This window comes from Patiria miniata, unplaced genomic scaffold (genome assembly GCF_015706575.1).
Source record: "Patiria miniata isolate m_02_andy unplaced genomic scaffold, ASM1570657v1 HiC_scaffold_28, whole genome shotgun sequence".
NCBI classification, from domain to species: Eukaryota; Metazoa; Echinodermata; class Asteroidea; order Valvatida; family Asterinidae; genus Patiria; species Patiria miniata.
The window spans coordinates 3,492,875-3,506,554 of NW_024037067.1; the positions used below are offsets into that span (position 1 = coordinate 3,492,875).

Here is a 13,680-nt window from a genome sequence, read left to right on the forward strand (position 1 = left end):
GAGGATATGGGAAGGCAATAAATGGCTGAAATAACACAGGGCCTCACACAGGGGATTAGTGGCTTCATTCACACTTGTGGCCCCAGACAAAATAGGAACTGAAGCAGGGCACGCTACGACCCGCACAGCGGACTTTGGATAGACGCACAAGCATGGAGACTGCCAGCAAAAACTTGCCAAATGAAAGATGAAGTTTATCAACGGGCCAAACATCAAGTTTGATTACCAGGAAGTGTGGCCCAGAAAAACAACTGGTCAAAAAAACGGCCCAGTTAGGAATTGGGAGGAAAATCTGCACCAATGGCGAGGCGCAGTTGCCTCCCCATTGGTGGAGACAAAGAAGGGGAACTGAACAGCAGTTATCAGAAATATGGATCCATTTAAAAAAAAACTTAAACAATATCCTGGTTCTGCAAAGTTCATTATGTCAAGCATTTAACGGGAACCCAAAATTGTTTTTTTAACTTGTGAACATTTTTGGATGCCCATTTATGGTTTAGAATATTTTAAAGGTGCCTGATTTCAATGGAGAAAGGAGGTTAACAGAACAAATCAGTGCAAGTTCAATTACAAGATTCTATTAAAATATTTTATCTATTCTATTGGGTTGCCCCTTTAAGGTCTGCTGTGCAACAGGAAAGATGGGTCCGATAAGATGCATTGTATGAACATCCTTCCTAGTTTGCGGCTAAAATAATACTCCAACAGGATTTTGAGAAGGCCAAAAAAATAAACTACCCCGTCTAAATAAATCCCAAAGTAGAAGTTGAGGAAATGAAATCAAGTGGATAGATTAATATCAGACTGCGAACACAATACACGACTTCTTTCTGTGGACGAATAGATATGAGTTCCGTAAAAGTGAGGCAAAGACATTTCACACGGAACCCACTAGAGTATAAAAGAGACAAAATTTGACCAATCAATGCCCAAGAAAGGGAATATACAACACTTGCTTTTGCTGTAATTTTCAGACCTGGATGGATTTGGGGGTTAGTATTTTTTTAGCAAATACTGTTACACTGACTTGTTTGAAGTTTTATGTTTGAAGATGCTTGAAAAACAAAAAAAACAATCACGTTCTGTAGTCTGGTTCCCTGACCCCACTTATAATGAAACAGAGCAATTTATAGACGTCGGGAAATTGTAAGGTCAGAGAACCAGTCTGGCTGGCTTGTACGTGTTCATAGGTGTGTAATCGATTGCAAACAAAATGTGAACTAACTACATATGGTAAATTGGGGTAGTATTTAAAAAAAAAAAAACATTTCTTTCCGAGCTGGTTGCCCGACCAGCATTGGAAATTGATTTAAAAAAATACCACTTTTGTTGAAAATGACAGCACACCAGGTGCCATGATTTTACAGGATGATTGAGACTGTCATTCACTAACAGTCCAGTAAGGTATTTACAAAACTGGTAGTTTTGTAGTTTTGATGTTTGCAAAAATTGCATATTCCATGTAATACAGGAATTTAACAACAATAACTTGAAATCATGTTTCAGTAGTAAGTACATTGTACAACTCCCCCAAAAGAGTTGACCGAATGAAGTGAAACTTTGTATTGGATTTATCATTTTGGGCAGGGTTACTAAAGTAAGTTGATGTACCTTGAGCAGTTCTTCCGGCAGATCACCCCCCTCATTGATCCCACGATTCATCAGGATGAAGCGCTCCAGGGAGGGTTTCTCCTTGACGCTGGCATTGTGTAAGCTGGTGTTGAGCATGATGATGGAGAACGACAACACATAACATGTATCTGCAAAGACGGTGGGACAAAAAAAAAAGATTCAAGAATCAAAACATTTTGTTTGTCACATACAAATTGCATGAATAGGGACTATTAGAAATAAGGGACGCTGGGGGCTTGGAAAAGATTTCGAATATATCACTGTTTTGTGTGGTTATTTTACTGTTTTGTGTGGTTATTTTACCAGGGCCACATTCACCTCAACCTTTGTTGTGAGATGCATATAGCTGATACCGTACCCCATAAAATAATCCTGCAAAAACTGGTCATTTACAATGTAGGGACAACTTTTTTGCCACAACTTTTTTGTCTGTTGAATCAAGGCTATATCTAAAATGGACGTTCCTGTCTCCCAAAAATAGATACAGAATAAGAATTGAAAACCATGGCCACAAAAGCTGATTTTGACGCAGCAAAAAAAATTAAAAAGTAAACATAAGGTAGGTCTAGAGGTATCTAGGGAGCCTGACTATTACAGAAGATCTCAAACTTTACCTGTAGATTCAAAAACTCCTGGATTGGTCTCACAGTAACGCTTGGCAAAGCATTCCATCATTCTGTCAATCTTCTGTGCCTCGCCAGGAAGACGAAAACTCCATAGAAATTGTCTGGAAAAACAACAATTACAACCCAAAATTCATTCCCTAATTCTGTATCAATTGTTTTTTCAATTCTACCACATAAATTTGTACTTGGTATGTCAACTTCCAGAACATTACTACAGTAGACAATTGGTTCTAACTGGAAACAAGTCAATATACTGATAAAAAAAGTTATGAATGCAGACAATAAACTTCATTTGGAAAGCTAAGAAATTGATGTTCTAATTTATGCAAAATATGCATGTATGCAAATACCAGTATATGCCATGTGCCTTATACACTGAGCAACAATGTGAAAGAAATATTACAGTTTCCACCATTTCCTTAGGAAAAGTGGCACTAAAATGCATAAAACTGGACTGTCTACATATAACCATAAGATCACAGTACGGTTCACCTTTACAAGAGCACAAGTATATTTCTTAAGTCTTATTTTGACATCTCTTTTCATCAAATTTGTTCCCTCAGTGATTTACTTTTTAGTTTACACATTTTCTCCTGTCGACAATTTAAGTGGTTTCACTGAATTATTCCCGAATTTATTGCACTGGAGGCTTCTGTTGATAACATAAATACCCGTTTATTGAAATATTTATTGCATGATAGTGTCATTTTTTTTTTAAAGTTTATTTTGATCTTTGTGATAAGCCAAGGTGATATATTATATACAAGTATATACGTAACAAAAACGTTCATCAATTGTCATTTCTAGACACACTTATGATGACTTATGAAAACTTTAATAATTTGAGAACTCATTTTTAGACAAGTTTGTAAATTTCTTGAAAAACATTTTATTGAATTTAAAGGGGAAGAATTGAATTGATATATTACTGCTTTTTGGAAAGGCACTTGATTTGTGTGTGTGTGAACGCCATTTTTAAATGTGCTACTTAAAGCACCTTCATGCTTTAAAGTCTGACCTAAAGCATGAACAATCGACAGACAAGAACACGGAGACAAACAATTTCATTCTGTTAAAAGACATTTTGTTTCATTGAAAAAACACTCCAAACTTCAAGTAGGGATCTAATGTTTTTCAAGACTACCCTGGATTGCCAGACCCACGCAAACTCCTTTATGTCCAATCTTCCACCCGACCAAACATGTACTTGTGCTATACATGTACGTGTTTGTACAACGGCAAAATAGTCACATTGAAATTGCCATTGTGTACATATTCAAGAGAACACAGTAGCTTCAGGCAACCATGGTTTCTCTTTCAATGAAATCAACGGGTCACGGAATTCCCACTGTTCAAGTTTGCACTTTTTTTAACACAGCGACATGAACATGTACATATTTGGACACCGAAAAGAAAAACACTCCATGAGTACTTAGGCGCATTCACCTCATGTGAAAGTAATAACGCCGAGCGCTTTTGGGTTTTTCCCTCCATTTTTGTTTAGTTTTTCAGTCGTATGCGGAAGGGACAAAAGGACTGTGTTCTACTGTACAATACGTGAAAGTATGCAGAAGTGATGCATTCCGCAACCTAAGCAACCGCATTCTCAGAGCAGACAAAACCTAAAAAGAATTCTGTGGATTGGGTACTGTGCACAAGTGTTAGCTTACAAAAAGGCCACATTTACAAATTGCTACACATCCGGAAGACAGGAATCTTTTGCTGCGACAGACCTTTAGCCAGGTGCAAGCAGACACGCCAGACAGTCAATGAGACCCAGCCCCCCTACCCCCAACTCAGCAGGTTACTACCCACGGGCGACAAGTTCTAAAGAAACCCAGTCCCCACAAGACAGGGCCCGGTGCTCAAATGTACTTGGAGTCTGGTCAAACTTATTTGAAGTAGAATTGGAAGGGACGTTTTGTTCCAGGTGAAGGGGAAAAGGGGAAGTTATCAATAAGCGACGTCTCCCAATGTGGCATTTATTTACTGTTCAATTGTTAGAGTTTGTGTGGGGTTACTACACATTGTTGCATGTACATATATGTACAAATGTACATGTACACTGTATTCCAGTGAGTAGTTCAGCATTGTTCAGTTGCAGAATCTATAAAACTTTATATGGTTATTTTTTATGAGGAACTAAAGATAGTATAAAATATCTGTTGAGCTTCTTAAACTCTTTAGAAGACTAACCCAACCCCATCCATGATCCTATTCAATTTGTTCTGGGTAGATTTGAGGGATTTTGTAGGATTGAGGAAGAGTTCTCCCAAATCTCTTTACATGGGGCTTGATATCTCTTGAAAATGGAAGTACAAGGAATGTGCTATTGTTTTTTTATGAAGTGGAAGATTTTGAAGGATTTAGGATATTCCTAACACAAATGTCTTAACAGTAAGAAATTAATAATGTAGGTAAAACTAAAAAAAATACAGTTACTATGATGTTTAAAAATAACTTGACTACACGTACTTCACAAACATGCAATCTTACTGTACTAAACATGTTCCACTTTGAAATTATCACATCATATATCTTGCAAAAACATATCTTGATAAAATGAGACTAAAACGTGTAACAAAGATGGGATTTCAATCAGCCAAATTTGGGGGAAAATGTGAAGCAGATGGTGTTGGATGAATCATTCATTTAATGGCTTGGGTGCATCAGGATATTGTCATCAGTCATGGGGTGATACTACGGTAACAGATATGGATGATGAGGACAAGCAAAGGCACATTTTGCCTTTCTTGATTCACTTCACATTTTGTATCATTCTACTTTTATGTACAGTTTTCAGTGTGGTCTGTTTGTGTTATTCTTCCTTGTTGACATTTAAAAAAAAAAGGACTTTATTCCAGCGAACAACACTTGAAAAAGGAACAACTCTGCAAATATGCCTCCAAAATATTTTGATTATTATCATTATCAGAGAACGTTGAGAACACACTAGATGTCCTGTGTACCTTACGTGACTAACTCATGATTGGGTGTGTCCCCATCATGGAACGAGTTACATGAAACCCAAGCAACAATGAAACATTTCATGAGAGCGGGTTAGGGCTGATTGACACGTTGGTTGCGCTTACGTAAATGTGCACTTTACACCTACGGAAGGCTGCTGTCATAGGAAAACTCCATTAATCGCAACATTACGATTGCCATCTGGGGAAATTGCCCGCATTTCCTCGGAGGAAAAAATTGAACATGAACATTTGGTTGACCTCATGTCAAATGGCATCCTCGGGGAAATTTAATTTCACAGCAATGGAAACAAAAGTGCATATCTATAAAAAAAAATATAAGCGGGGCAACATTCAGCAACCTGTACAGCAACTGCTACATTTGTGTCCCTCAAAAAATAGCACGAAAAGGGTTTGGAGGAAAATTAGGACAATGGCCGACGCTGGAGTCACTAACCTGAGAGCTTGCACCAGAATCATGTCTTTGAACTCATGCCGTTCCACAAAGGCCTCCAAAACCTTGATGTTGAAGTCTTTCCTGGAAGATAAAAAACGAGCCAGAAATAAATCAGAATTGTAAGGTTCATGGGAAAAAAAACACATGTATTTGTACTTTTAGATTCAATTCTGGTGCTGGGAATGTGGCCGTGTGTATTTGGTTTGTGACTTATGATCAGAGGGTTAGGGGTTCAAATCCAGCAATCAGCTGTATATGTTGTGTTCTTGGGTAAGCCACTTTACCATTCTTGCCTTTTTCCACCCAGGAATATCCAGGTGATTATGGAATTAGCTCGGGAGTAACTTACAAAGAAAAGGCACCCCATCCAAAGGGAATAAACATATTTTAACTGTTCCATGCCAAAGATTTTTACATAAACACTGGCGCAAGGAGCCATATACATCTATAGGCCTATGGTATTTTTATACAGTGTAGTGTTTATAAAATCCAAAAATTGTCAACATAAAATATGTAAAAACTCTTACTTTTCTCCAAGATAGTCACCAATAGCTGTTTTATTGAGTCCCTCGCCTTTATATAGAAACTGTGCCACATCTTCTGGCGTGTTCTTCAACAGTTCATTCTCTATGAGGTACTCAATACCCTGTTGGTAAAAGAACAGCAGAACATCCCCAGTGAGCAATGCGAGTATGAGGACCACAGGAAAATCTTTTCCCAGAGGGTTAACACTGTACCGTATACCCCATACAGTACTTCTTTTCATGAACACAAACACCAATACTGTACTTCTACAATGGCAATAGCTTCTCATTCAAGTTTCCACCAAAATACCTCCAACTACGACAGTATCATGATTGAACATTTCTGAATGAAAAAATCTGGATCAAAGCCTCCTGGTACCCTGCACATATCAGGTAACTGGCACCCAAAGGAGCCAGTCACAGAACAATTCAACATAAAAGGAGAAGTATTTTCTTTGGTTTCTACAAGCCTTCACACATCTGTGAAGACTTGTGGTGACTTTAATGAACAAATACCCCGGTACACTGAACAAGAGTTTCTACCTGTACCTTTGAAATTTTTTAAACCAAATTTGAATTTTGCCAGACTTATTTTGCTATGAATCTGACTACATGTACTAACATGTTCTTTGTTCGCTTAAATAGAACAGATTCCGTACTTGAAAAAAGCAATATTTCACTTTCTTTCTAAAATTGTGTTAACTCCTAGTTTTGGGAATACAGTTGAAAGCACCTCCCTGCACTTTCAGAAGTTAACTAAATCTGACAATTAGCAAAAAAAAAGCCATGTTCCCCGATGACCTTTTCAATATTTCACCAAGTGTTAATGCTTTCAAAGTTCCAGGCAATATGTTTGGGAGATAACATTTTGGAATGACCCGCAAAAAAAAAAATCTCGCAGCAGTCAAAAGAGACAGCCCTCTGCGATGACCTAGCAAATACAGCTTCGCGGGGAAAGCGTTAAAAACGTCTTCCTCCCTTGGGTTTGAGGGACGCTGAAGAGAGAAGGACACGGGAGTCTAGACGCGGGAAAAGACAGGGGACCGCACTAGGATCCCTAGATGATTTCCCACGTGGGGTTATTTATGGAAAAGGGAAGCACGGCTGGAAACGTGGGTCAGCAAGGGGGGAGGGTTCCTGATCAGGGAACAGCGAGACCAGAGCAAACGTTAGCACGGGATTTGCAAAGTAATTCTGACTAATTGTGCTTTTTTCCCCCCTCTTTAAACTGATACCATGTGCGGTACACCGAAAGGATTTACACAGGAGAAAAAAAAACCTAGGGGAAATTGGATATGGATTGGGAACAAGCCCACAACCTTCCGAGATATTATTAGGAAAATTCCGTGGAGCTTTGTCGAAACACAGTTAGCGTTTGTCAGGAGTTTCTTTTTTAATTCTAAAATTGGAAGGTCTACTTCATGACTTCTGCATGCAAAGCACATGTCACGATGTATCAAAACATGTTGAGAAATGTTTTTAAGATTTGTCACAAGACTTAATTCTAGACTTTGACATCCCAGCATATAACTGCTGATTTCACTCCAGGTTTTCTCCTGATAATTCCTGGACCAGCTCGGCATTGTTCCTTGCAGAATCTTGGCATGTATTCTGATTTGTGGTTGAACCCTAGATTATTGCAACAGTTGGGTGCAGACTGTGGTTTGTCGTTGCATCATGCTATACAGGAAGTCACTTTGGGGGGATTTTCCCTGCATTTTTCCCTTTCAGCTGTACTCCAAGCCAAATGACCACAAAAATAAAAATCTCAAAAGGCTTCACTAATGATTCCATCACATTTAAATGAATATCATTCTATACTCATACGATTTTTACAACACATTAAGTACCGGCGGTACATGTACATGTACTTGTATACATGCATGTACAACAAAGTAAAGTTCTCAATTTCAAAAAGCAACACACTGTTCATTACCGCTTGTTCTTAACACAATTTTCATAACTTTCTGGGGGGCTACAAAAGGGGAGGGGAAAAGGAAGCTTAGGTATTAATAGCCGGTTTCCGTTCTTGAGGTCTTCAATGAGCCTGCATCCACCTGGGAGCAATTAAGAATGAGTCAGCAGGGTACCGGGCAAAACCAGTAAGATTATGTATGAAGCCATGAGCCTTTGTCATCGGTAACTTCACAGGAAAATGGGCACTTTTTCTAAACCGGGATTTTTTTCAGACCAAAACTTCTGCAACTGGAGTGTTATAGTTGTGGGAAATCTCCCACAAGAGAATTAGCCATTAAAAAATCATAAATCATTCAATTAGAGACTTTTTAGTCCAAAGGCTAAAATTACTCCCCAGATGGAACACAATAGCATACATTCTTTGAGCTTTGTGCTTTGAATTAGAGGAGGCATCAAGCCTCAAGTGAAAAAAAAGTTTAAAAGACTCCCCCAAAAAACCCAAAAATGTAGGATTTGGTTGACCCCTTCAAAACCCCACCCTCTCCCGTCCTCAACTGGATCCTTCAAAAGCAATAAGGTGTTGAGAATTTTGCAAGATTGAGGGAGATATGTGCTAAGACCAAGCAAGTTTTTTTACACTGTGGTAATGTTCAAACCCCTTTAAAGCTTCCAACTACAAAGAGTGAGCCACTGAGTTCCGGCACGATGACTTTTTGAAAGTTTAAAAGTTGAAAAACTTTCGACAGGAAAAAGGAAAGAGGGTTTATGACAGATGTTGAACGTTTGTTGTCTTACATTTTTTAATATTTAAAGGAGGTAGTGAACTCTAACTAGAGTAAAAATATGAGATGCCAACAGCCGCTCATCTCCCCTAAGACTCAGCCAGACACGCCATTCTGTCTTATTTTTCAGTGAAATCATTCTCAGAAGCGACATTTCTCGGGGCTACCTGGGGATTTCCGAGCGCGACTGCTGCGACAACAAATCAAAGATGCAAGCGCCTCTCTCGCATCTGTCTGACTGCCATGAGGATCTCTGGAGAACCGCTAGCATTTGAAGTATTTTTGACCCGCGACGCGAGATCAAACATCTCAACAGGAGACGTGAAAGGACAAGATAGGGGTGAAAACTAACTAGGACAACCATTAAGAGAGGCAAACAAGTCTTGATGTGAAAGTGCCAAAAAGGTAAGCATGCGTGACGACCGCGGACAGAACTCACTCCGAAAATGGACACTTGTGATGGAGTGGACACTTGTAATGAAAGCCAAAAATATATCTGGATTTAAAAAACATGAAGAGACTGCCCTTTTTTTCCCTTAAAAAAAGGGGGGAAAAAGCAAACTGGAACAATGAGAAAACTGAGACTTGATAAGTACAGAAGTTTAGCTTCTTAGAAATAGGGCAACAACTTTCACAGTACAATGTCCACGCACACACACATCTGTTTCTTAAAAAGGCACAGCAAATTTGTTTTGGGAAATAAAACAGCACATCTGACAGGCCGATGTTGTAAAGGAAGAATATTAAATTTATTTCAAAATTGCAAATTATTTGAATCTTACCTTTTTGGGATCCATGTTGAACTTCTTGCGGCCTGTGTTCATCTGCTTACTCTTGGAGCCTGTTTTGTTGCTGAAAAAGAAATTTCCAAAAAAAAAAACCCAAATGAAACATGCCACTTTATTTATCCGTTCAACAAATTTCCTTGATCACAACTGGGGAATACTGTGGCACAACAACAAAAATTGATCAAAAATGACAAAAGTGTTCAAAACATAAATGTATAAACCTACCTTGGAATGTCTTGTTAAACATTGTTAGAGCACACATGAACACAATCCAACATGAAATCCGCATCGTTCCCAATGCTTACATGTACATGTACATTCTTCTCCCATTGTTCGAATGCGATGCAAACAAATGCGACACTCGTTTTAATTGAAGATTTAGGTTTCACAACTGGATCGAATTTACTTCCTTGAAAACTGAAATATTTAGAAGACTATGAGTATGATCCACATATACACATGACCCAGTAGTATGTCCAAGTTTCTAAACTTACATAAAACATACATGTGAAGTTTTTATTCTAAATGATGATGGTACGGTGGAAATTTGGTCAACATGTAGAAAATCACTTCATACCAGTACTTGGGAAGATAGAACACAAAGTTGAACTTCAATCTATCTTGCGCAATATTCCTGGGGTAAGTTTATTACTCGCCATTCTTCTGTTTTGTAATGAATGTTTGGTGTAAATTTACCAAATTCTCACTGTGTGAGGATTTTGAAACTTTCGATAATTGTTATCGGTAATTTGTATCTTGTTCTGGTGGCTAAATTTGTCAGTTGTTTTCTGGCGATGAGAAAGTGAAAGTCAGTCAGTACGACTTTCACTTTCTCTTCTGCCACTAAAAACAATTACTGTGTATGTTGTTGAAGATTTAAAGAAGCGTTTGGACTACTGTACATATTACAAGTGTGCATGTATTGGAAAAGGCATATGTATGTACACTGTGTAAGTGCCTAACTCTTTGATGTGACTTATTAAAAGAATTGTTCAATATTTGGTGAACACTGAATATTACTAGCAGTACATTTATAAGTATGCATAAATTTAATGTTTACTGTCTTTAAATCCAAATGTGTACCATGTGCTGTCTTTGGTATTAAATGCATGTTTGTACATATCCAAGTTGGTATCCTGCCCAAAACAAAGCCAAATCAATAGTGCATCACGGGAACCCTTAAAACACCGAGATCCTTTTCTTATCAAAGCAATTCATGACATTTTGCAGTTAGACTTTCTCTTTCTTCTTAAAGAAACCTGATGCCCACACTCAGTGTACATCATGAACCATGAGGTACCGTACATGTATTTTTGATCTTCGTAATTTATTCAGGATAAAAAAAAACCCTGTGAAGATTTGACCCTGTGACCCAGCAATGACTTGCCAGATCACAGCTTGCCAAGCCCCGGCTATGATTGAAGGCTCCGTGTGAAATCAATATGTGATCTAACACAGCGTCGCCAATTACGCAGCATTTACGGGAACAGGCTTATGCCATATGTATGGGGGCTGGGTGGAAAATTCATCCAGGTTTTTTAATTTGGAAAAATTTCCAGATTGGAAAACCAGACCATTGACTGGAGGAAAAGTATTCTACAATCAGAAGATGAGACCTGGTGTGAAGTCTGCTGGAAATAGTTTCCCACATTCGAAATTATTGGGAAGGGGGAGGGGGAAATTTACAACAAAGAAGTTTAAGATACTGTACTGCCACCATACCCGTGTCACCACAGAAAAAAAATTCTGAAATGTTTTAATACCTGAGAATAGTCCCCTTTTTGAAGGAACATTTTCTCATCAATTTCTTTACAAGTAGTGTATTTTCCTATTTCATTGTCAAATATAATCTTTTCCTTTTAAAGTTTTACAGGCCCGTGCTTGTAATGCACAAACAAGGAAGTATTCTGGTAGATAATCTAATGATTGACAATTCTTGGGCGATTTTTTTATTTCCTGAACTCCTAGAATTTGATGCATATAGTCATATATGTCCGTGTTAGAAACATTTCAATTTCATATGTGGTTTATTAAAATGAAACTTAGTTTGGTCATGATGCTACATGTAGTGTACAATTTATGTACAATTGTGGAATACATGTATGTAGGGTTTGAACTCTGCCTTGGTACCAGTATACATGTATCTGATGAGTTTATTTCAGCCGCCTTTCTGTTAACATATAGCATACCCCCCTCTCATGGCTGTCCAAAGTCAGTTTCCACGGCTGTTATAGTTTAAGAAAGTTACTCAATTTAAGAATACAATAAAGCGAGAGGACAAAAGTTTTCAAAACAGCTGTTATAATGTATTTATTCTTTAAAGTTTCATAACTGTGCACATTTTCCACTTTTTTGAAATGGATATTTTGCATTTTGGAAACAACCTCTTCATTTGTATCACTCAGACTCAGAAAACACAAGCCTGACAGTAACATGAGGTCAACTGTTTTAAATTTTCATGAGATTCGTGTCATGGGCCCTTAGACTTGTAAAACTACTCCAAATTTTGAGGGCCCCTCACACGAACATGATTGAATATAGTACGTAGCTGCACGTGCACCGTATCAAGTTTCATTCCTAAATGTCTACCATGAGGAGAAAAAGGGAAACGTAACTACAGAACCTGGAAACACATCTTCCTGGAGTAAGAAAAACACATGAACAACGGCACATAACCTGACCAGCTTTTCTGACTCAACTTTTCCTGAACGCGTCTGTTCGGCACGTCTGGTATTCTTATCTGGTTTCCAAGTTAGACCATGCTGACTAATGCATGTAGTCCCCATCACTCATACATTGTTACTGGTCTGATTTGTTTTATTTATCTGATGGAGTGAGATATAGCAGAATTCTGTGGCAAATGTTATTAGGAGTTATAAATTGAGAGATAAGTTTTGAGAAAAATAATTTTGAGCTTTGTTCGATGGGGCTTCAACATGAAACATATCTTGCTAGCAGTGTTTAGTTTCGATATTAATCAGATTAACCCTGGTATTGGTGTTGACTTTTTTCTGACAATTTTTTTTAGTATGAAAAGCTTTTTCAATAAAGATAAGTACATGTGCAGGTACATGGTTTCTTTTTCTTTATTTGTCACGTGCTCTTGCGAAATCAAGCTGAAATGGGTAAAGGCCCTAACCGAGACGACTAACGCACCAAAATCGTTAGTTTGAACGGAATTATCTTTGAAAGTCAACCAATAATTTGCATTCAGCCCCTCCCCTCCTTGCTCAGTTTTTCGCCGGATGTTGCAAGACAACGATGCATGTTTGTTTGTTTGTTGTTTCATTTCTTACCTCCCATCATTGTCCATACTCTCTAGGTCTGCTGTCACATTGGCGATCTCATTTTCAAGCTCCTGAAAAAAAACCCCGAAAAACACATAAATTATTTCACTTTGTAAGTACCTGTACATTTCTTTTTTTCACCTTTTTGTCTCTCTATTTTTTATACTCTTGCATGACACTCACATCCAACATGTCCAACAAATTATTTTATTACTGCAACCTACCTTATGCCCACTGCTTTAACCCAAATCTTAATCCATTTTGGGGGGAACAAATTAAAATGAACTGGGCTTTTCTTACGACTTTACTCACTTTTTGGTTTTCCAAGGCTTGGTATGGTATCCCACCTTTGAGCAACTTCATGCTCTGTGCGATACGGTTGCGAAATGACTCAATACTGCAGTTTTAACAACAATCATACATAGGCTCCACTAATCACAGAGCAAGTATACAAAGCACCAGATGCAGCTTCCCTGCTGTCACCATAAGTCAGTCCTACATGTATTGCGTGCATCCAAGTATTTTATGGCATACTTGTACATTATACACGTGTAGGCGTTGAGCAGATGTTACATGAAATACGATTCATAAAATCCACGGAAAAATCCAAACAGCGATAATCCAGGTACACGTATTCCACCAAAGTGTGCGTATCAAACATCACAAGACCAGCTCATCTCATAAACGGTACACCTTAACGT

The 13,680-nt window shown here is 38.2% G+C and overlaps 1 protein-coding gene across 1 annotated transcript in view; it reads right to left on the reverse strand.

The window, feature by feature from the left end:
- Positions 1 to 13,680, reverse strand: part of LOC119734765 (cytohesin-1-like) — a 35,461-nt gene that overhangs the window by 12,873 nt on the left and 8,908 nt on the right. Inside the window, exons 3-8 of the mRNA XM_038208317.1 lie at positions 12,989 to 13,050; positions 9,687 to 9,756; positions 6,209 to 6,327; positions 5,682 to 5,762; positions 2,247 to 2,359; positions 1,612 to 1,760 (exon numbers count right to left, since the gene is read on the reverse strand). Of these exons, the coding sequence (XP_038064245.1) occupies positions 1,612 to 1,760; positions 2,247 to 2,359; positions 5,682 to 5,762; positions 6,209 to 6,327; positions 9,687 to 9,756; positions 12,989 to 13,050 (594 nt within the window). The remainder of the gene's footprint in view (positions 1 to 1,611; positions 1,761 to 2,246; positions 2,360 to 5,681; positions 5,763 to 6,208; positions 6,328 to 9,686; positions 9,757 to 12,988; positions 13,051 to 13,680) is intronic.